This window comes from Taudactylus pleione, unplaced genomic scaffold (genome assembly GCF_031769625.1).
Source record: "Taudactylus pleione unplaced genomic scaffold, aTauple2 ptg000027l, whole genome shotgun sequence".
Taxonomy (NCBI): Eukaryota; Metazoa; Chordata; class Amphibia; order Anura; family Myobatrachidae; genus Taudactylus; species Taudactylus pleione.
The window spans coordinates 3,569,719-3,593,817 of NW_028284429.1; the positions used below are offsets into that span (position 1 = coordinate 3,569,719).

A 24,099-nucleotide genomic window follows, 5' to 3' on the forward strand; every position below is an offset into this window, starting at 1 on the left:
AGCAACTGAACCTCTTGACCATGCCTGCAGATATTTAATGCATTGAGTTGCAGCCACAGGGTTGTCTGATATGATCATTTTTATTAGCGAGCAGGTGTACCAAATAAAGTGACCTCTAAGGATATACAATTTTTAGCATTCAGGAGCTTTATCGTAGATACATTTATTAGTTTCAGATCTGCAGTGGACCTTATTGTAATTGGATTCACAGGTGGAGCAACGTACACAGCCAGAGTAACAATGGGGCGGATGGGACTATAGCTCCAGGCCTCCACATGAAAATAGGCCCATCGTCATCACAACATGATGGAGGACCAGCCAACCACATTGTTGGCCATAAAGCATAAGTTACAATAAATGCAATATTATAATGGTATTTCCTCACAACATTCTTTTACGATTAGGTCATTAGGGAGTCTTAGGAGCTGGTAAGGTAGTCACACCCAGTGTTGCCAACTCTGAAATGAGAAACAAGCAATGAAGTAAAAAAAAGAAGCCCAAAACAATCCTAAAAAGGCCAATAAAAAAGCCTGGATTTATGGGGACGTCTTTGTCCTCACTCTCTACCTGCCCAACTTCCTTTACTCCCCGTCTTCTCTAATCTAAATACCTTAGTGTGTGCACGGCCTTATTATCTGCCTATATTGCTTTCTCCCTCTACACCAGCCTCCATATTTATACCTCCTCCCTCTTTTCATACCTCATTCCGTTACCAGTCTTCAGCTGGGTACGCAGTAACCGATGTGTGCACCCAGCGTTATATATTGGGTGGTCGATACACATACTGCACGATGCAGTGACCGAACGCACGATATGTCGGGCACCGGCTCCATCCACTATGCCAGCGTCGATATCTGGGTCGTTCAATCTCCCCTACATGCACTCTGAGACCCCGACAAGTGTGCTGGGTCGCGCATAGTGGGTGCTCAGTGGCTGATGTAGACGATATATGTCGGCTCGATCTTCAGGATCGGGCGGCATATCGTCTAGTGTGTACCTACCTTTCCTTTACCTGACTCTACTTTTTTTCTCTCACCCCTCTTCTTTACCTCCTTCATTCCTGTCACCTGTCTAATTCCATTATCCCCGCTCTATAACAGCCTCAGGGGGTCTATTTACTAAGCAGTGTTAGGGGACAGAGTGAAAAGTAGACAGTTGGGAGCTGATTGGCTGGTACCTTATCACTTTTCACTGTCTCCTAAAGCTGGCCACAACACATAGCGATTTTTTTACCCAATTTCGCCGAATCCTGAGGAGGACTAAGGCCAAATCGTGAGTGTCCACTCACGATCACGATGCCAATGCGCGTCCCCGCTCGTCGTACATCGCATCTTCAGATCTGCCGCGCTGTAGGGCAGATTTACCAATCTGGGACACGATGCAATAGATCTTAAGTCAGATTGGACATTTTTTACTCCAAATCGACTGCTCCGACTGCCGGGGGAGAGTTCAGGGGAAATCGTTCACATCGTGGGATTGAGAACACATCGCTATGTGTGTGGGCACCTTAACACTGCTTAGTAAATAGACCCCTCAGTAATTTTAACTTGCCCCCATGTACCTGCCTCATTTCCATCATCTATTCGACCTCTCCCTCTTGCCTGCCCCCTCCAACTTCACCCTGTTCTCCAGCTACTGCTCTCTACTCCCCAGACACGGATTCAGTATGAAACTCCAGCCCTGCGATTCATATCCCGACTCCTGCAGGCTGATGGTTCTAAATCAAGACAGCGCAGGCAAGTCTGCTATCCCTACCCCTCTTCCCCCCCCCCACCCCCTAACCTTCTCTTAGGGATGCCTAACCTCCCCCTCTAGTGCCTAACCCTAACCTCCCCCCACTAGTACCTAACCCCCCCCCCCTCTCCGCACCCTGAACCTAACCCACTCATCTCGGGCAGGGGGGGGTGGGGGGGTAATGCCTAACCCCCCCCCTCTCCGCACCCTGAACCTAACCCTGTCATCTCGGGGGGGGGGGGGGGGGCTAGGGGGGTAAATGCCTAAAAGTGCCAAAACCTAACCCCCCTTTCATCTAGCTTAATCGTCCCCAGGGGGTTGTGCCTAGCCCTAAGACCCCCCACCCCCAGTGGCTCCCTAAACCAACCTAACCCCCTCATCCATGGCTAAGTGTATAATTACCTCGGCTGAGGACAATCGGTCCGGCGCCAGGGATTAATATAGGCGTTGGTATTTCAACGCATATGTTAAATCCCTTGCCGGGATTTCCTTGTCAGGACTGAGACCGGTGGCCGCATCATAACTACATCCCCCCCCCCAGACACAACCTTCCCCCTCCCTCAGTCACTACCAGTGTTACCTCCAGGGGTGCCTCGGCAATGCACACCAAAAAAAAAAAAAAAATTATTAAAAAAAAAGCCCAATTCCGCTTGCTATAAGCCGAATTGCCAACTATGGTCACACCCATACAGTGCTGGTCACAGCTCCACTGCTTCTCCCAATAGCTCGGCTTCATTTCCTGCCCCAGGCCTGCGCTACCCTTGATCTGGCCCTGTCTAGCACTATACACACGACCCAGTCTTACAACTTTCCCTGCAGTACTGCGGTGTCATGGCAACGGAGGTGAAAATAAACACACAACAGTGAATGGGTCCGGGATTTTGCACATTCCTTGTCATGTATGCAGTAAACGCGGAGCTGTGATTGGTTGACAAGATGAGGAGAGAAAACGCCAGAGCTTGTGACTCAGCCCTATATACAGCCTGTGAGAGTTTATTATCGCAGGAGAGAAGCTGAAATTTGTTTCTATTATTGTTAGGATGTTGAATTGTTTGAAGAGTGATTTGGATAAACAACAGTTATGTAATTAGTGGAATAATCAGGACTGACGGTCTGAGAACGCTTTGCTGATAAAGTCCTGTTGCGCCACGGATTGTATAATCAGGGAGGTGAAGTCTGCGGAGCCTGCGCTGGTCCTGTTGTACGTTCACAGGCTGTACTGTAACCACATCCCCTCACCTACTCATTGCTGTACCACATGTGGCCATGGCCTGTGCCATTCCTAGACAGTCACACAGGGCGACACGTGGTTCAGATTAAAGTTGGCATCATCAGCGCACACACCCTGTGCTGTAACAGCTTTAATGAATAAATAACATTTATCTCAGCAGACGGTGTTTTGATGTCCGGATTTATAGCCATTAAGTTTTGTAGCGGTGTCACTGTAATTAGAGTAACACTCGTTCAGATGCTTGTCCACAGAATTTGTGCACAATGTGTTGCGAGCACGTGTAAAATGTACACATCTACTAGCGTGGACAGAGGACTGCACCAATGATCTTCAGCACTCTGTGCGCCCCTCTCTGAGCCCCGGGCTCTGTACATAGTACCGGCTGTAGCCCCTGATGGCGGCCCTGGTGGAAGGACAGCAGGCAGGGAGGGAGGGGTGGACATCAGAAGCCCACCATCATATGATGGCAGTGCTTCCACCATTGAATCTTTTGATGCGATGGTAACTAACCATCACATCAAAAGCATTTAATGGTGAAAATTATTCATATGAATAGTAGAGGGGCGGGGTTAGGGGAGGGGCTCAGACACAAAGTTAAAAAAAAAAAACCCAGGCAAGCAGAGCTGATTTAGGATGAGGAGGAGGAGGAGGAGGAGGAGGAGAACGGGGAACACTTCCATGCTGCTGCTGCTGTGGGCACTTAAACAAGCAACAAGAAAGTGAAGTGTAAAAACATTAATAAAATATACTTATAACACACAGAAAACAAACCTCTTATAGCACCAGGAGAGAAATCACTCCCCATCTCTACTGGTATAAACGTTATTAGCTGTCCCTCTGTGTGTGTCTGTGAGTGACAGCAGCTGCAGGGCCAGGGCTGCACACTGATTGCTAGCTCTTCGAGACAGTGAGAGCCAGAGAGGGGTGGGAGGGCCAGGTCTGAGGCAGTGAGAGCCAATCAGAGCTAGCAGAGAGGGGTGGGAGGGCCAGGTCTGAGACAGTGAGAGACAGCCTCCAAGGATCCCAGCAACATGAGCCAGGAAGGTTATCAGAGGCAGAGACACAGCACACAGCAGTCAGAGCTTTTAGTTTTTAAAGAAAGTAAGCCACCATCGCAACACCATTGAATGATTACTATTCGATGGCAGCAAACATCGGAATGCTGCCATCGAATGGTTAAAACACTACCATCGAAATAAAAACATCGATGGTCGGCAAACATTGTCCATCCCTAGTCTCAGCTTCATTCTGCCAGCTGCTGCTCGCTGGTGTTAGCGGCTGGTAGCTTGGCACTGCATGGCGAAGACACAGCACTGCGCCACACTCCCAGCCTATCACACAGAGGAACAGCTGCTGGCAGCATCACGCCAGTGCCCCTCTCTGACGTTAAGGATAGACCATGCTCAGAAACACAGCCCCTTCCTCATTGTGGGGCCCATTTACCAATAATCAAATCTGCAGTGCGATCTGGGTGCCATATTAGTGCCCAAAATGGCATTGCAGAATGTGATAATACCGCCCGAATGTATCACTGTTCACCGTCCCTGTGATATGTTCGGAGTGAAGAGACCGCATCAGTTTTGCGTGGTAAATCTGACAGCAGCGCATCCCCCATAGACCCCTATGGGGGCTGCGGCTGCCGACAGAAATGGGAGGGACTGCAGCAGGTATCGGAGATTTCTGCGGTGGTCCATCCATCATACAGTGAGGTGATACTTAATATTTGCGGGTGTCCCCCAAAAATGTGTGCTGTCGGGAAATATGCTGCAAATATTTCAACTATAGAATAGGCCCCTGTGAATCATTTCATCCAACTCCCTGGTATGGCCGGTGCTCAGGAGAGGGGGCACTAGTGCGGGTAACATAGAAACTGCCCCTGTCAAACAGATAATACAAGGAATGGTGTAAAATTGCTTTTATCTGCTTAAGCGACTCCTCATGCGCAGGAACACAAGCATCACCTACTTCAGCACCTGACTGCGTCATCCGCGCCGCCATGCTCCCGGTGGTCTGGGATGACCCAGAGGCTCAGTAATGTAACACAGCCAACAATTTAGTCAGTGGTGATGTCACTGTCTGTAGGCCTAACAGAGGCTAACGATCAATCTGCAATTTCAGAGAACCCAGGAGGACATGAGGTGACAGCTGCACAAGCAGACGGTCCATAGGCTCAGCCTGCGCAGTCTCCCTCTCCGTACACACCTGCACTGGGCTCCTGCGCTGTTGCTTACTTCAGCTGCGCCAGAGTGAGACATGATGGGAGAGATGATAGTATGGTGGCGGCTAGATCCCCTTCAGCTACAGTACCCTGACGTCATCAGTTACTATCCATGTGGACATACAGTGGGATTAGCAATCTGTGGCGAGTGTCCCCAGTGTGTCCCCAGTCTGACTCTGTTATTATGAAACATTAGCTTTTATTTGTAGGGTGTCACAAATGGTCCTCAGCGTCATACTGTACATACATGGGTAACAGTGTACAACAATATTGCAGTACGCCTGGCAGGTATTTATAAGATGACACAGTCAGAGTGGTGGACTGGATTAATGAATAGACAAAATGAAAAATACATAATTACACAATACCAAAAAATACAATGAACAGTAAACAACAGATTGACGGAGAATAAACAGAAAATAGAGTTGCAGATCCAGCTACTGACGAGAAAAGAATAATTAGTGATAAGTAGCACCCAGGTGAGGTATGTCAGTGCCCTGGGGCATGGGCTGGAGAAACCACGCTGGGGAGACAGGTGGGTGCAGTGCAAGACTCTAGTGATACTGTAGCTTACGCCACTGGAGGGGCCATGGCCGCAGTTACTGTGGTAGTGCGGCTAGCCTCTTACTGGCGCTATCAAGCACTCTCCTACCCCCTCCCTCCACAGACCCTGTCCAATCTACAGGATGTGATATTTATCCTTGTGCAATAAGCCCCTCAGGGAGGTACAGCAGCGTCAAGGGGTTGTTTTTTTTGCAATACAACGTTATTGACATTATTTTTAAATAATTTATCTGAGAGTCTGACTTACCGAACGTCTCTCGTGATGGGCCGACAAAATAATGAGCAGTTTGTCCACTGTGCGCTGATATAGATCTGGTGGGGGGGTTTACGTCTTCTTCCAAAATGAACTTCAGTATGGGAGTGTATAGAAGCATACGTACTCTGAGTGGGGAAAAACAAAATTCTCATGATCTGTGCTAATGCTCCTAGTGTAAGGCATAACAGGACAATATTACAAGCCAGGGGGACTGCTTATAAAAGCAGCATGGGCAGGGGCGACTGATGGCACATAAGGGATCATGCACAGGGGGGACTGATGGCACATAAGGGGACTTATTTTAGAGGACTATCAGATATGTATGTAATCCCAATTGTTTCTGTACATACAGTATATGACGGTGGGGAGTCTGTGCATGTGCATAACGGGTCCTGCGAACACTGAGCCTTAGCCTGCTGTTTGGGGATGAATAGGGGGTAGCACCTGGCTGCGTTCCTGGAAACAGAGGTGCATCGCCCCGGTTTCCAGCGAGTGCCGGGGCCCAGGGCCTGCGTCGTAGAATGCAGATTTCCTAGCCTGATCGAAGCGGCAACCGATGGACTTGCTGGAGTTCCGAGGCAGTGACTAGAGACGCACTGGGATCGCAGATGCAACAAGGTGGTGTCTATACCCTACAGGAACCTTATGCTGTATCTATTGTCATTTCCACTGCTCCAAACCACCCTATGTAATTTCTTACTAATTGTGAGACTTATACTGTATGACTTTAACCTCTGCTCATACATTACATTTGTGTCTTTTATTGCTGTGATATTAGCTCTACTCCACAGTACCATATATTTTTACTTATTTGGGCTTTTTATCTCCTGCACTTGGCCCCTGCGTATATATTTTGATAGTAAATTGGTACCATATTCTTAATATCCTGATTCCAGTTCTCAGTACACCCTGATAGCACCTTACCCATAATATATATCTATCTCTCTACTATATAAAAATGAAATTTGTCCTACTGTCTTTCTATACAAATCCACAGTTTACAAGCCAAGATCATGAAATTTTACATCCGAGCGTATTAAAACACAGCAGAGGCAACTAAAAAAATAAATAATTTGAATTACTGTTAATTTTTAAATAATGAAAAAACACAATTTTTGCATAGCATTCGCCCTCTACAGGTCAGGTACGGAATTAGAAAAAGGATTTAGGGTCTGATTCAGAGCCGGACGCCATTTGCTCGCTCGTTCAGAAAAAGGGGTTGGCTATTCAAATTAACCGTTTGCTCTTTGCGGTCTGTTGATGCCTCGATGTCTGAACGAGCGAACAAAACTTGCGGTCGTAATTTTGGAAAAAATGCCCCCTGGCCGCTCGCATCATACGTCATGTCCGCTATTAGATTAATCGAGTACATCGAACGGCGTCTGAACTGCTCGCTATTCTTGTGGTTGGTTTTTCCTACCGCAATCTTGCGAGCAGTTCTGACTATAAAATTAGCAAATGACGTGGTCAATGACGTTGCTGTATTAATTATGCACACCCTTAAAACGCCCATTTTGACCTTTAGGCACGCCTGCGTTCTGATCTCCTCTCCCCATTTTCAAGCACCTTCCCCTGTTACCACCCACAAACGCCTCATTCTGTCACTCAAATTAGCAGGCATTCGCCATTTAGCGAGCACACGATTTTCGGCCGCACTGACTGGTTCGCGCATGCGTATTACAATCCGTACGCATGCGCAGATGTGCGAACATCGCTCGGAACGTACGAGCGGCCGCTTACGAGTGGCTCTGAATGAAGCCCATAGCCCACAGTTTACAAGCCAAGATCTCTCATGGTTCTACACCTAAAACACCAAAGAAGAATAAAAGCACTGTCCTGTTTGGATTATTGTTAGATGCAGATTTGGACACCATTCTTCTTGGGCCATCTGCAAGGTCAATAATAAAAATATTAAAATTTTATTTTTGTTTCATTTCATAATTTGATTTTAGAACATGCATTTTGCTACATACTAAGGAATTATGGAATTTTATTCTGTAGCATATAATCGAAGTCTCTGAACATCATTTACTATGGCTCTCGCGTGGAGTTTACAGTACCTTTTAAATGCTGTATGAATTTATTAGGGATGAGCGGGTTCGGTTCTCAGAGAACCGAACCCACCCGAATTTCGGGGATCCGGGGCGATCCAAGCCAAGCTCGGATCTCCCTGCCTGCCCTGGATCACTCGCCTGAGGCAAAACCTTGCGATGCCGCTGTCGGGTCGCGAGGTTTTGTATTGAGCGGGCTTAATGCCAATTGGCTGAGAGAGCTGTCTGTCACGGCTCTCAGCCAATCAGCGTTAAGCCCATTTAATTTGCACACAGGAAGCAAAAGCAGATGGCGCCCGCCATCCCTCGCTGCCCAACACCGCCGGCACCCACCGCTGCCGACACCGCCGGCACCTCCACTGGCAGCATCCCCCGCTGCCGACACTGCCGGCACCCCTGCAATGCTGCCCCACATACTCAGGACATCCTTAGCGACCCCCACACTGCCGACACTCCCACACGGAGGACACCACCAGCACCCCTGCACTGCCGACACTGTCAGCACACATGCCCTGAGGAACCACTATTGATATTAAGCCAGCTTATTAGGAGTCTGAATATGGTAAAAATTTATATCTGCATCCATGAGGAGAGATCCGTCTGATTTATCGTCAGGCCCATAAAGATGGCAACTATACTGGGATGCAAAAACGCAGCTCTGCAGCACAAATTTTTATTTATACTTGCTCATGCATCAGCTTACACAACTAGATGGTGTCAAGAGTGGTGACCAAACTTTTTTTGTCTGCTGGACCACACTATGGAACACACTCTCAGACTGTGTGACAAGGAAGCAGTGAAGCTGCAGGCTGAGGAAGCCAGGGCCTAAATCTGTAGGATAAAGGGAAGGCCACCCAGACTGTATTTGTGTAGCTGTGGCAGCCAAGCCAAGCCAGGCTGGAGCCGGCGATAGACCTGCAAGAAGCAGGCAGAGACTTTGTTGGCAGACTAGCGTCACCATGACAGAGAGGGCTCAAGAAGTGAGTTAGACGCCCTAAACAGGGGCTAGGTTGTTTATTGTTTTCTGTTCCTTTGTGTTATACCTGTTTTTCCCTGCTGGAAGTAAAGCACCATCTCATTTATTTTACTTGAAAGCAGTGTGTGGCCCCTCATTAAACACCTAAACACTGCACCAATCCACCCTCTGCCTAGCTAATTACCCCCAAGAGAAATATATATATATATATATATATATATATATTATATATATATTCATTCTCTCTCTCCCCCTCTCTCTCTCTCTCTCTCTCTCCATATACACACACACTATTATATATACCCCCAAGATATCACATATGGTGGAGAATGCAGGCAGAAGATTCTACGCATAAAAAGGTCTACACAAGACAGCTCAGCAAAAAGAAAAAAAAAGTGGATTACAGCAAGTAAATGGACATGAGTAGGCTAAGTGCACCGGCATGGTGGAATGCTAGTCAAGGTGGTGAGTGAAGAGAAGTCTGTATTCAAGTGTTTTGCAGAAGTGAAAAGTGCAAGTTTATTGTCTGTGAAGAGAAATGTGCACTTCCTCAGCATTGGAAGGGTTAAAAGAAATTGTGTGGTTTATTCTGGTGAATTGAAAAGCTATCGAGACTGTTTGATACATGCTGGTAACTGTAGTGCCACATGAAGAAAAAGGTTTTGCTGTGTTAAAAATACTTTTGAAGAGTGTGATATAGTGAAAACAAAACCAAGGATGTACCTGTGTATATTGTGCAAAGAATCATGGGAAATAAAAAGAAAAAAATTCTAAAGGCAGAATTCTTCCTACAAAGGTTCATTCTCAGTCTAGAGAGATCAAAAACCCAGGATGGAGTTTACAGTCTGAATGTGAAGAAGGTCGGTTACATGGAAGGGATTTAAAGCTGTTTGAAAAGCCTCTGTGGTGAATCCTTTCAAATTGATGGGGTAAACAGTGTTATTACATTGAAAGAGACATTTACAAAGCAGAATAAAGATGTCAGTGTGTGGTCAGTGTATGGTGCAAGGTCCATCCAGAAAGGACTATATCAGCCTGGACAAATTTAACAGTATGCGTAAAGTTTTGAATGAAAGTAATACGTATTATGCTGGGAAGGTTGATGACTTAATGGAACAATTGGCTGATGAGAGAAATGTTCATGAACAAGCTGAAAAGAAATTATAGAGGGAATTGTCCTCTTTGAAAATGGCATTTGAGCTGGAGGAAATAAAAAAAAAAAATGTGAAGTTCTTAAAGAGACAGACCTCAAATTGGCAGCTATGTCTGAACACCTTGAGGAAGCTAAACTTTTCCAATGTGTTACAAAGTATGAGAATGATGTGCTCCTAGCAAAGAATGATTTATTAGAGCAAGATATTGTTGAGTTGCAGCAAAAGTGTGAGGTACTTCAGCAGGAAGTGGAGGAATTGAAAGAAGGGGTTCAGAGGCATCGGAGTGATGCAGAGCGCACACAAATCAAAGTGGCAAATCTAGTTCTGCTGTGAAAAGAAAAATACTCTTTAATTGTGTCCACACAAGTAAAGCTTAAAGCTTGTGAATTGGAAAAAAAAGTTCTTTGGTTGAAAAGTTTTGTGAAGTGAAAGAAAAGTAACTCCAGATGCTGCAAACTCGCGCTCAGTGGGAAACTGACCGTGAAGGAAGAGATGGAGATGGTCCGTCTTAAAGTCAGCTGTAAGGAGGAAGTAGAAACTCTCCAATCCAATTTAGCTGCAGCTAGAGCAGTTTCAGAATGTCTGACACAAACAAATGTATTCCTGGAGGAAAGTCTGCATAAAGCCGCCAAGCAAAGTGAATCTTTGGAGAGAGAGCTTAACCTTGCCCATGGCAGGGCTTGCAAGAACAGAGTGAGGACCTTGAGAGGTGTCTGCTAAGTACAAAGGACCAGTTGCAAAGATTCCAAGTGGAGAGGAATACCAAAGAAATGGAGTTGCAATGTGAATTAAACATGGCAGAGGGGCCTATTCATTAAACCTAAAAATTCTCTAGAGATAATTAGGTTTAGAACTCGCATGGAGTTCTACCTAATTATAGGTGGAATTCATCTCCACCTCTCCATAAGTATCTATTCCAAAAGCTGTCATTTTTTGCAATGACAGCTTTTCGGGAAATAGATACTTTTCCCTGCCTACACTACCTTATCGCATCTGGAAACAGTGCTGCGCATGCGCTGTTACATCTGTAAAACCAGCGCATGCGCAGCACTGCCTACAGATGCGTTGTTTGTGTACCCCCCCCCCCCCGACTTACCAGTCCGCGCAGCAGCCTCCAGCTCCGTTCTGCTAGTCTGTCATGTGGTTTCCCAGCAGACCACATGACAGATTAGAAAAGGAAAAAAAAAAGTTTTTTTTTTTTTTCTAAACTTTCTTGTGCTCTGCTGGGGAGCACACCTGTCCGACCAGCCTCCGGACGGAGCAGAGCGCCGGAGGGACTCGTCGGGGGGACCTGCACATGCGGATACAGGTAAATCAATTCTGCTATTCGCCACCTCACAGTGGCGAATAGTAACTGCATCAAATTCCGAAAATTCATAATTTTCGGAATTTGATCAATACCACAATTTCCACATTAGTATGGGGAGTGTGGAAATTAACGCAGGGGAACTTAGCAAGGAGATATCTGTGATATCTCCTGTGCTAAGTCTGTTCATGAATACCAAAATAACGTTATTTAAGGAAAATGTCCTTAAAAACGTTATTTTAGTGTTGATGAATAGGCCCCAGAGTCTGAAATAGCTGTACAAAAGTTGAGACTTGCTGAATATGAAGTTGTGGAGAGAAAAGTTAAATAACACTCTGAAGTTGGATTCAGGACCTAAAATGGCGTCCAATGTCTTCGATGAACCCAGTGTGGCAGAAGTACATAAACACAAGCAGCAATTGTTACAGGTTAATCCTGAAAAGGCTGGCACGCAGAGTGATATGCTACCGGTGCAGAGTGTCTTGTGTGATGAGCAGCGGACAAACAGTGAATTGCGGGAACTAAGTAAGATGTTCCAGAATGTTGTCTTTCAGCAGCAATGGGACCATAGAGATGTCCTCATTAACGATACCGATGTACAAGGGGGGACAGAAGTATGGGAGTTGGGAAATTCCCTAAAGGTCAGTCTTGGAAAAGTGGATGAGAGTCCTTGCAGTGACTTTCAGCTTACAGTGATAGCTGAGGGTATGGAGTCCTCCCAAAGGGGCACATGTCCAATTGCAAAACTGAGTCTGAAGTTGATAATAAAGAATTGGACGTATACAGATGGTGATCGCATGACCTGTGAAGTAAAGGTGCAGGATGTACAAAATTCTACGAAGATAGTGATGGCTACAAAGGATGAGACTCTTGTTGCGGGGTGTTCAGAGTGATGGGAATGTGACTCAATCACACAGTTTTGCAGGGCAAAGCAGAACCTTGGAGAAAGTTAATTCTGAGAGTCTTGTGAAGAATCATACTCATGTATGTGAAACAACGCCTTCATGCAAGCAGGATGGAATTTACAATGCTGCTGGATTTGTCTATGAGGAAGTGAAGTGGTCTCGAATTACAAAGCTTCAAGCAAAATGTCCAGCTAAAGTGAATTGGAAAATAAAGACCTCTGTGGAAAGTGAACTTCAGCCTGTGCTGGTGGAACATGTGGAAGTTCATTATATTTTCAAGGTTCAAAAATCGGGAGCACAAGAAAATCCAAGAGATCTATGCCTTAATGAAGTGGCAGATAGCCATCAAAGCCGTGAGATAAATTATGTGGATCAATGGAGTAAATATTCAAGTATCCTATGTGGACACGGGAGTCCGGAATCTGAGGGTGACTGTGCCAGTACGTTGTCTGTTGACATAAAGCCAAGGTCCAGAATTTGTGATGCTGATGACTCTCAAAATACTGATGGCCCTTTGAAAGAAGAGGAGCTATCAGAGAAGTATGCCAGTAGCCAAGACAGGGCTTTAAGGCTGAAGATTAAAGATGTGACAAGTAGAAGTTGGCCAAAAGATATGCCTTTAATAGGTTTAAGTGGCAAGAGTAAAGATGAAGTATGTCGCTTTGGGAAAAGTAACTTCAAGTTCTTGATGCCTAACGTGGTACCCCAGGGATGACCCTCAAGTACTGCATAAAGAAAGCAAGAAGTACCATTGCTACCATAAAGTGAGGAAAAAAGTTCAGAGGAAAATAAATTCTGGAATCTGGAGGGTGAGACCCCCCAGAGATCGCAAGAGTCTGTATGACCGTGGATACAGTTGATTTCCCTCATGAGGACAGTGAAGAGGGACATCGTCATGAGAATGCCTCGTCCCATGTCACTGAACCTAGGGGTTTCAAGCTGGGAAGGGGGATATGTGGCAGTATCACCAGAGATGGCACTGGTGAGCAGCAGATTCTGTGTGGGGCAGGGGAGATCCGCCCACACAGAGAAGAAAAGGATTCTGGGAAGATGCCTAAGGGCTGCCTTGTGGAGAGAGCTCAGGTGTGGGCTGATGAGAAGGCAGACCAGGCAGGCCGCTATTGGAAACAGGCTATATGGGACTGTGGCAGCCAGAGAGCCCAGTGAACCTAAGCAAGCCATTGGGGGCCAGGAGGCCTGTGTCTGGAGCTTGCAGGAGGCAAGGGGGGACCACAAACTCTCAGACTGTGTGACAAGGAAGCAGTGAAGCTGCAGGCTGAGGAAGCCAGGGCCTAAATCTGTAGAATACAGGGAAGGCCATCCAGACTGTATTTGTGTAGCTGTGGCAGCCAAGCCAAGCTGGAGTCGGCGATAGACCTGCAAGAAGCAGGCAGAGATTTGTTGGCAGACGAGCTGCACCACGACAGAGAGGGCTCAAGAAGTGAGTTAGACGCCCTAAACAGGGGCTAGGTTGTTATATATATATTACAGTAATAGCAGTGGTGTAATTAGGACAGGGTAATGCGAGTCTCTCGTGCTCTGGGTGCCGTGGGACCGGCGGCGTGAGGGGGGAGCCGCCGGCCATGGTACCGGCCCGTTCTAGTTACCCAGTGTAGTGCAGACCGCAGTGAGTGCGGTCACATTTACACATACATCACTGCCAGTGCAGCGGTGATGTGTGTTTCAGCAGCCAATGAGAGTCAGACAGACTCTCATTGGCTGCTGCTGCGCCCACTGCAAGAGCTGGGCTGGAGCTCACTCATGAGCTCCACCTTCCGGCTCCTGCAGTGGGTGATGGGAGAGACATGAAGTCTCTCCCATAATGCAGAGCGTGCCAGCCAGGGAGGACTGAGGTGCAGACAGCAGCGGGAGCAGAAGCCGGAGCGGGGATTCAGGTAAGTGTTTTTTCCCCCCCCCCTTTCTTTTTTTAAATTGTTTGTCTTTGTCTGCACTATTGGGGGCACTGCATGGAGGGGGGGGGGGGGGGACCTCTATGGTAGCACTGCATCGGGAGGCCACTACTGGGGGCACTGCATAGGGGGGAACCACTACTGGGGGCACTATATTAGGGGCATACTACTGGGGGCACAAGGGGACCATTACTGGGGGCACTGAATAGGGAGGATCACTACAGGGGCCATTGTATAAGAGGCCCTGGGGATAGGGGGATCACTACTGGGGGCAACGCATAGGGGGGACTGTGTGAGGTTCACTGCGTTAAGGTGCATATGGAATGGAAGGGAGTGTTCAGAGTGATGAGAATGTGTCATGTTGTGCGCGCACATAGGGGGGGGGGTTAAATTTTTCAATTTGCCCTGGGCTCCAAATACCCTAGTTACGCCACTGAGTAATAGGGGCCTATTCATAAAACGATAAATAGCCCGGTAACCATGCGGAAACGCATATTTAGGTTACTGGGCTATTCATCATTTGGGGTCCGATAGGACCCCCCCAGTATTCAGTAAAATCCGAAACCGTAAAGTTTTCGGAGTTTGCTGCCGAGAACAAGTGCCATCTTCAGACGCCGCTTGTTCTCGGATGGGAAGGAGTTCCGGGGATGCGCCGCCTCCTCACTCCCTCCCGGCGGCTTTGCGCATGCGTGACCCAAGGTCACGCATGCATAGCCGGGACGACGGGGAGCAGGTAACAGAAGTACAGAAGTAGCGGTGATACTTTCCATGGGGACAACTGCTTTTCAGAGCAATTATAAATTGCTCCGGTGTCACGCTACCCCCGCTGCGAGTTGGATACTTAACGGCCTTCGATGATGAATAGGCCCCACAGCCACACTACGGCTGTACGGTATAGGCCCCACAGCCACACTACGGCTGTACGGTATAGGCCCCACAGCCACACTACGGCTGTACGGTATAGGCCCCACAGCCACAGTATAGGCCATCAGAGCCGTAACTAGACATTTTGGTGCCCTGTGCCAGAAAGAGCATTGGCGCTCCCCTCATTTTTCAAAGGGACATAATGCACCCAAAAAAGGGCCATGGCTTCATGGGGAAGGGCCAGGGAAGAGATAGGAGAGGCCAAGAGATGCTGGGGATAAAAAAAAAAAAAAAAAAAAAAAAGGGAAAGAAAGAAGGGGGAGGAAGCTACAAGCAAGAATGATAAACAGAAATGTGACAGGCCCAAACAGCACCCCCTGACCTGTGGTGCCCTGTGCGATGGCACCGGCCGCACTACCCTAGCTACGGCCCTGTAGGCCCCACAGTCACAGTACGGCTGTACAGTATAGGCCCCACAGTCACAGTACGGCTGTACAGTATAGGCCCCACAGTCACAGTACGGCTGTACAGTATAGGCCCCACAGTCACAGTACGGCTGTACAGTATAGGCCCCACAGTCACAGTACGGCTGTACAGTATAGGCCCCACAGTCACAGTACGGCTGTACAGTATAGGCCCCACAGTCACAGTACGGCTGTACAGAATAGGCCCCACAGTCACAGTACTGCTGTACAGAATAGGCCATACAGTCACAGTACTGCTGTACAGTATAGGCCCCACAGTCACAGTACTGCTGTACAGAATAGGCCCCACAATCACAGTACTGCTGTACAGAATAGGCCCCACAATCACAGTACTGCTGTACAGAATAGGCCTCACAGTCACAGTACTGCTGTACAGAATAGGCCCCACAATCACAGTACGGCTGTACAGAATAGGCCCCACAATCACAGTACGGCTGTACAGTTGGTAAATTTGTGTCTTCAAAGTAAGCAAGACAGACAGATATTTGCGACACTCAGCACTTGCCAGGATGTGGTGCTATAATATAATAAAGACACTACAGGATTCTCCATGTATGGCAGAGATAGGTGTGTCAGGGACATTGGGGGAGAGAAGAAGGGGAGGGTACATTCCCTGCACAGGACTTTCCAACAGGACTTGATCATTCTCACCAGTTACCACAGGAAGAGAAGTCAGACAGACAGTACTACCTGGGGTAATGAACAAACAAGCACTTGCAGTAGTGGTCGTGATGGATGTGTTTGCAACCGTAAGTCCCTGTTATAATATAATATAATATATTACATATATACACTGTACACACACAGACTCAGTAGTAGAAACCTTTGTGTGACTGCACATTGCTATAATGATGAGGCGCAGAGATCAGAGATTAATAAGTAATTATACGGTGGGACATCTTCCAATGCAGTGAGTGCCCCATCCTGGAGAAGTACTAGAGGTGCCAGCATGCCCTGCCATCAGTGCATGCACAGAGGAGAGGGACAATTCATGGTGATTTATCTGATGTGAGTCTCTGGATGGCCGGGCATGCTGGTCTCTGTAGTTACACAAAAGCTGGAGCGTTACTGACCTGTGTATTAGTGGTGTCCGGGCAGCTATGATAGGAGACCCCGTCCAGCCCTCTGTATATGACAGATTACCTGTTCTCACCTGGTCAGGGCAGCTATGATTGGAGACCCCATCCAGACCTCTGTATATGACAGGTTACCTGTTCTCACCTGGTCAGGGCAGCTATGATTGGAGACCCCATCCAGACCTCTGTATATGACAGGTTACCTGTTCTCACCTGGTCAGGGCAGCTATGATTGGAGACCCCATCCAGACCTCTGTATATGACAGGTTACCTGTTCTCACCTGGTCAGGGCAGCTATGATTGGAGACCCCATCCAGACCTCTGTATATGACAGGTTACCTGTTCTCACCTGGTCAGGGCAGCTATGATAGGAGACCCCGTCCAGACCTCTGTATATGACAGATTACCTGTTCTCAGGCAGCTATGATAGGAGACCCTGTCCAGCCCTCTGTATATGACAGGTCACCTGGTCCGGGCAGCTATGATAGAAGACCCCGTCCAGCCCTCTGTATATGACAGATTACCTGTTCTCACCTGGTCAGGGCAGCTATGATAGGAGACCCCGTCCAGCCCTCTGTATATGACAGGTCACCTGTTCTCACCTGGTCCGGGCAGCTATGATAGGAGACCCCATCCAGCCCTCTGTATATGACAGGTCACCTGTTCCGGGCATCTATGATAGAAGACCCCGTCCAGCCCTCTGTATATGACAGGTTACCTGTTCTCACCTGGTCAGGGCAGCTATGATAGGAGACCCCGTCCAGCCCTCTGTATATGACAGGTTACCTGTTCTCACCTGGTCAGGGCAGCTATGATAGGAGACCCCGTCCAGCCCTCTGTATATGACAGGTTACCTGTTCTCACCTGGTCAGGGCAGCTATGATAGGAGACCCCGTCCAGCCCTCTGTATATGACAGATTACCTGTTCTCACCTGGTCAGGGCAGGTGGATAATCACAGCTCTCCCTGAGCTCTCTCATTAACCTCTGAGCTGCTGTGTGGTTGGTGGAAGCTAATAACCCAGCAATTGTAGAAATGGATACATTTGGGTGTCTAATAACAGATGGAAGTTGTGCTGGGGGTAATTTGTTAGCTAAGAGTTTGCTCTCATTTAATGCATACAGTGTGTCCTGTAATGTGGTTATTGAATGGTGAAACACTGGTTATTTCTTGATGTTAATTATATATCAGTAAGTCAACCCAGTCCTCAGGGACCCCTAACAGTGCAGTATTTACAGATATCCTCAGTATCACAAGATAAATAATTAGCTCCACCTGTGGATCAGTAAAGATTATACATGTGTGCCAGCGAGGAGATTTGGAAAACATGAACTGTCTGTTAGGGAGGTTCCCGGGGACTGGAGTTGGAGAGCTCTGCAGTTGGTTAATGAGTAATTTTTTCCTTGTGTGGATTGTTCTGTACAACATAAAAGGGGCAATCTGGATTATTTGCCTATGTGGTTATACTTGTTGTTTTACAGTGTACTTCTTGCTTTGTACTACTGACCCACAAAATGGCTGCCCCCATGGTGTGGGTGTGCGTAGACTGTAATGAAAACAAACATCTCAGGCCAGAAACCTGTTATCGGGTAACCTGCAATAAATGTATTTTTTTTGCTGTAAACTCATTTTTGTGATATTTAGATAGCAAATGAAAAGTTAGTTTTTATAGGACTTTAATGAGTTATATTTCACGTTTCTGGATTACAGCGCTTCTTTTTGTCAGTAATGTTTATCAGAATCTTTTTTTTTTTTTTTTTTCCCCACATGGAAAAAAAAAAAAAAATTACACATGTTCCAATTAAAATAAATTGGGGTTCATGTTTTGCTCCTCTCAGCTACAAATCCAACCCCTATTTATGACTATAATCCTGACTGCTACTTACCTGGGGACTACTGCTCCTATCCCGCAGGTATCCCAACGCTCATCCCCCTCATGAACTTGCATTTTATTCAGTCTGGATGGAATGGAAATCCAGTTCTCCATTTTAAATACACATCCTGAGTGGGCGTTTTCTTTTTGTGTTGTGTGTGTGACTCCTAAAACGAAAGTATTCTCACAGGATTCCTTTTCCGGTGTAAATAAGCTGCAAAGCTCAGACTGCAGTGTCCTTTATTACACCTTATACATTATGGGGGGTATTCAATAAGGCTGCGATAACGTCATTTTCGCCTGTTTCAAAGATCCTCGTATTCAATTTCAAAGACTTTTCGCAGGTGCGAAAAGTCTTTGTTAAAAAACGGGGATAAGTTTTCACCATGGCAAAAAAAAAGTGCAGAATTGGGGTTTAGGGGTGTAGAATAAAATAAAATAGCCTGCAGCCTTTTTAATGTCCCCTAAAAGTAATCTGTGTAAAAAAAAAATAAAAAAAAAAATCCTCTGGACACCCCAAACAATTTACTTTAATTTTGGGGGCAGAAAAAAATATAATGGGAACAAAGTTTTTAACTAGAGAAATTGATTCCAGGTGGGGTCCCCAAGTATGCGGCAGGTGTTTTCTAGAATGCAGCTGGTAACGGCATTTTTGAAGAATTTAAAAATATAACTTTAGGGACTTAAAAATATGCTTGCACTCATTTTCATGTACCCCAAATTTGATGGGACTAGTTATTTAAAAAAAAACAAAAAAAAAAACCTAACTGCTATTCTTCACCACTTCTACCAAAGCCGCATTTATGCACCTGCCGCGGCTATTTAAAAACCCCAACTACCTTCAGCAGGCCAAATCGGAGTTATCTGACATAGTGATCCCCTATGTCAGACCATCTTTAGGGGGGTGCCAGGATGATTTCCCGAAAATTCCCAGGACATTGATATTTACTTTTCCGCCGGATCGCGTTTTCGCCGAATCCTAATTGAATGCAGGTATAAGCGGGCACGCGCCCGATACTTTATCTCCAAAAAACGGCGATGAGGGTGAAAAGTCTGACCTTTGACTTTTCGCCCCATATTGCATATGGCCCTATGTATTATCTATAGAGAAGAGTAAGGGAGCCCATTTTAGGCAGATTTAAAGTGAGTTTTGCGCCTGCATTTTATTTAATATATTAGCACATGTTGGAGTTTGTCCCTGGCAGCTAACGCCATCTGAAGCTGGCGTTAGCCGCTGTATCCTATGGGCTATATCCGGTAATAATGACTGGGAACCCTTCCTGACAGTCGCACATGTGTCGTCTGCGGAGCACACATGCGCAATAGCACTGCGGAGACAAAAAAAGTGACGTGACCGCTAATGCGATCACCTTGCTTCTAACACATTGCATTGTTTCTGTGTGTGTGTGTATTTTGATACATTTGCATATATATTATACATACATAGCCCAGCATCTCCAGGAGAGCCTGACATGCCCCCAGGGTGACAAAACCGCAGAGGGGCATGCTCTTTCCCAGCGAGATGGGGGACAAAGGCGCACTCAGGGACTCGGTTGTGCGCACCAAATGTCACCAACCCATTGCCACTAATGACTGGACTGACAACCCCCCCCCCCCCCCCATTCAGATCATAATAGACACAATACAAATATAATTACTAGCTGAAGTACCCGGCATGGCCCGGGTTTACATTTTCAAGTTATCAATGAGTTGGATGTAACTATCAACATTTTAAAAATAATTAGCGCTCTTCCAAAACACCTTTGATGTCCGACTGGAACCCCAACCGCTCCATTAGGCATCCCAGACCAGTTGCCTCCCCTCTGTGAAGTTTTCATCCAAATGTATCTAGTCGAAGGTCCAGAACAGGCTCTCGGGCTCTAAGTTCTGCCCAGCGTACACCAACCAGTGGCAAACGTAGGATTTTTAGAGGGGGATTTCTAAATCCTTTTTTAACGAACCAATGACAAAACATTTGGGGGCCTATACATCATCACTTATTTATCACAAAAGCATGTGAAATTTAACATTTTCACATACGATACTTTTGTAAAAATAAGTGTCGGGACCATTCATCAAGTTCAGAAAAAGCATTTTTTTTGGAACTTGATGATGTTACTGAACGCCACTTTGAGATGGCGTACAGCCCCCGGTAATCTTCACAGGCTGCTGTTTACTTGGCAGTCTGTGAAGATTTACACGGCAGCCACACAGCACAGGGATCTATTCTGATTCCTCCCTTCTATGTCTGCACTGCCGAGCCCCGAAGCTCAGCTCCGGAGCACTGCAGACATGTGGCCCAGCTCACCGAAAGAAGACAGGTGAGCCAGGCTAAGGAGATGCGGCAGCACGAAGGAGGCATGTCAGGCACCGGGGAGGGAGGGGGGTTGCACACTCTCGTTGGAGAGGGGGCCGGATCATACACCCAATGAGGGGGGGGGATTGTACACCCGCGGGGGGCAGTGAAGTCCGCAGTCCGTCTTCAAACAGCTTGAAGAGTGGCAGCGAAAAAACTGCTTCGTAGAAACAGCAGGAGGCATGAGGAATGAGGCACGATGAATGAGGCATGATGAATGCCTCCCGAACTGTGGCCCTGATTCAGACCCACTCGCGAGCGGCTGTCCACTCGCAAGTGGGTCGATGTTCTGCACTGAGCATGCGCACGACGGAGGGAGCTCCGTCGTGCGCATGCGCCAGACGCGACGAGCGAAGGAAAGTCCTTCGCTTGTTGTGTCTGATCAAAGGGGGCGTGCTGTCGATGTTGATTGACAGCACGCCCCCTTTGGTGGGCGTGCCGGGGGCGTGCCTCCCTGACGGGGGCGTTCCCACGGGAACGCCTCCCGTCAGAAGCCGGCCCACTGACATTACTAGTGATGTCAGTGGGAGTGATTTTGGCTCTGATAGAGCCAAAATCACTCCGGAGCTTGCGGTTGAAAACCTCAACCGCAGACTCCGGCTCGCAGTTTCGATGGTCGCGATGGTCAAGACCATCGCGGCCATCAAACTGCACGCTCGTATAGGCTGTGGGTGGTGACCCACAGCTATACGAGCGTCCAGGAGGACGCTCCATTTTTTAGGAGGGCGGCCCTCATTCAGAGCGTGCGCTCTGCTCAGAGCGTACGGCTCTGAATGAGGGCCTGTGTTTGAACTCGCAGCGAGTTCAAACCATAATTATCACATGTGATCATTTATGTTTTGATGAATAGCCACACAAAAAAAATATATATATCTTTTAGAATGTAAGCTCTTTCGAGCAGGGCCCTCTACCCTCTTGTACTTTTCTTTAGTCTACTTTCATCTACTTCTTACTCCCCGCTAGGGCACCTAACACTTGGTTACTTTGTTCTGTTGCTTATCTGGGTGTTATAGTCGCTAATATAGCAATGTATATTATCCATTGTTCCATTGCCCTGTATTGTACTGTAAGGGGCCCATCCACTTAAAGATTTGAAAACGACTGCACGATTATGACATTGTAATCGTGCAGTCGTTTGTCAGTCTGTGATGAGCCTGCACTGAAGACACAGTCATCTGCAAACATGCTGAACCTGACGTTATCGTCAGGTTGTCCAGCATGTTTGCCCGATGATAGATGTCTAAACAACCAGCGAGAGCGCGCATTACTGGTCGTTTTTTTGCAAACGATTTGCAAGCTATTTGCAAACGATTTATGAACGATATAACGATATCGTTCAATCGCTCACATAAATCATCTAGTGGATGGGCACCTTAAGTCACTGGTCAACCTATTTGTTTATGTACTTTGTAAGGCGCTGCGGAACACTTGTGGTGCCATATAAATAAATTATATATATATATATATATATATATATATAATTTATTTATTTTAGAGTGGGTGAAATATGTATTGAACACATCAACTTTTTTCTCAGTAAATATATTTGTAATGAACTTTTCACCAAATGTCAGCAACAACCCATGCAATCCACACATGCCAAGAAATCAAACCATTGATGTTCATAAACACACCGCCGCCGGGTAGTACAAGTGACCCTAAACCCCCTAAATCCCAGAATGCAGCAAGGCATCGTTAGAGACATCTGACCTCTGGCTGATTCACAGGAAAGCGAATGGAAGCAGAATTAAACATGACAATTATCTTGATGCTAAAGTGAAAGTTACTTTGTTGAAAGAATTAGGTTAAAAATTACAAAATTTGCTAAGACACAGAATACCTATAAATTATCCTCTAAAGTGCACACACCACCTACACAAATCCTAATGGTCACCTGTGCACACACCACCTACACAAATCCTAATGGTCGCCTGTGCACACACCACCTACACAAATCCTAATGGTCGCCTGTGCACACACCACCTACACAAATCCTAATGGTCACCTGTGCACACACCACCTACACAAATCCTAATGGTCGCCTGTGCACACACCACCTACACAAATCCTAATGGTCGCCTGTGCACACACCACCTACACAAATCCTAATGGTCGCCTGTGCACACACCACCTACACAAATCCTAATGGTAGCCTGTGCACACACCACCTACACAAATCCTAATGGTCGCCTGTGCACACACCACCTACACAAATCCTAATGGTCGTCTGTGCACACACCACCTACACAAATCCTAATGGTAGCCTGTGCACACACCACCTACACAAATCCTAATGGTAGCCTGTGCACACACCACCTACACAAATCCTAATGGTCGCCTGTGCACACACCACCTACACAAATCCTAATGGTCGCCTGTGCACACACCACCTACACCAATCTTAATGGTCGCCTGTGCACACACCACCTACATCAATCCTAATGGTCGCCTGTGCACACACCACCTACACCAATCCTAATGGTCGCCTGTGCACACACCACCTACACCAATCCTAATGGTCGCCTGTGCACACACCACCTACACAAATCCTAATGGTAGCCTGTGCACACACCACCTACACAAATCCTAATGTTAGCCTGTGCACACACCACCTACACAAATCCTAATGGTCGCCTGTGCACACACCACCTACACAAATCCTAATGGTCGCCTGTGCACACACCACCTACACAAATCCTAATGGTAGCCTGTGCACACACCACCTACACAAATCCTAATGGTCGCCTGTGCACACACCACCTACACCAATCCTAATGGTCGCCTGTGCACACACCACCTACACAAATCCTAATGGTCGCCTGTGCACACACCACCTACACCAATCCTAATGGTCGCCTGTGCACACACCACCTACACAAATCCTAATGGTAGCCTGTGCACACACCACCTACACAAATCCTAATGGTAGCCTGTGCACACACCACCTACACAAATCCTAATGGTCGCCTGTGCACACACCACCTACACAAATCCTAATGGTAGCCTGTGCACACACCACCTACACCAATCCTAATGGTCGCCTGTGCACACACCACCTACACCAATCCTAATGGTCGCCTGTGCACACACCACCTACACAAATCCTAATGGTCGCCTGTGCACACACCACCTACACAAATC

At 47.0% G+C, this 24,099-nt stretch overlaps 1 protein-coding gene and 1 long non-coding RNA gene across 3 annotated transcripts in view; one reads left to right on the forward strand and one right to left on the reverse strand.

Annotated features, from left to right (window-relative positions):
• Positions 1-95: 95 nt before the first annotated feature.
• LOC148539155 (uncharacterized) lies at positions 96-18,682 on the reverse strand. The gene is made up of 3 exons (XR_015871157.1): positions 18,616-18,682; positions 5,995-6,128; positions 96-458 (listed from the first exon to the last, which is right to left on the reverse strand). It is a non-coding gene; the product is annotated as an uncharacterized LOC148539155 (long non-coding RNA).
• LOC148539156 (tumor necrosis factor receptor superfamily member 10B-like) overlaps positions 16,319-24,099 on the forward strand; it is a 49,719-nt gene continuing 41,938 nt past the window's right edge. For both annotated transcript variants that reach the window (XM_088451803.1, XM_088451804.1), the window contains exon 1: positions 16,319-16,403. In XM_088451803.1, the coding sequence (XP_088307929.1) occupies positions 16,353-16,403 (51 nt within the window). In that variant the 5' untranslated portion in view covers positions 16,319-16,352. The remainder of the gene's footprint in view (positions 16,404-24,099) is intronic.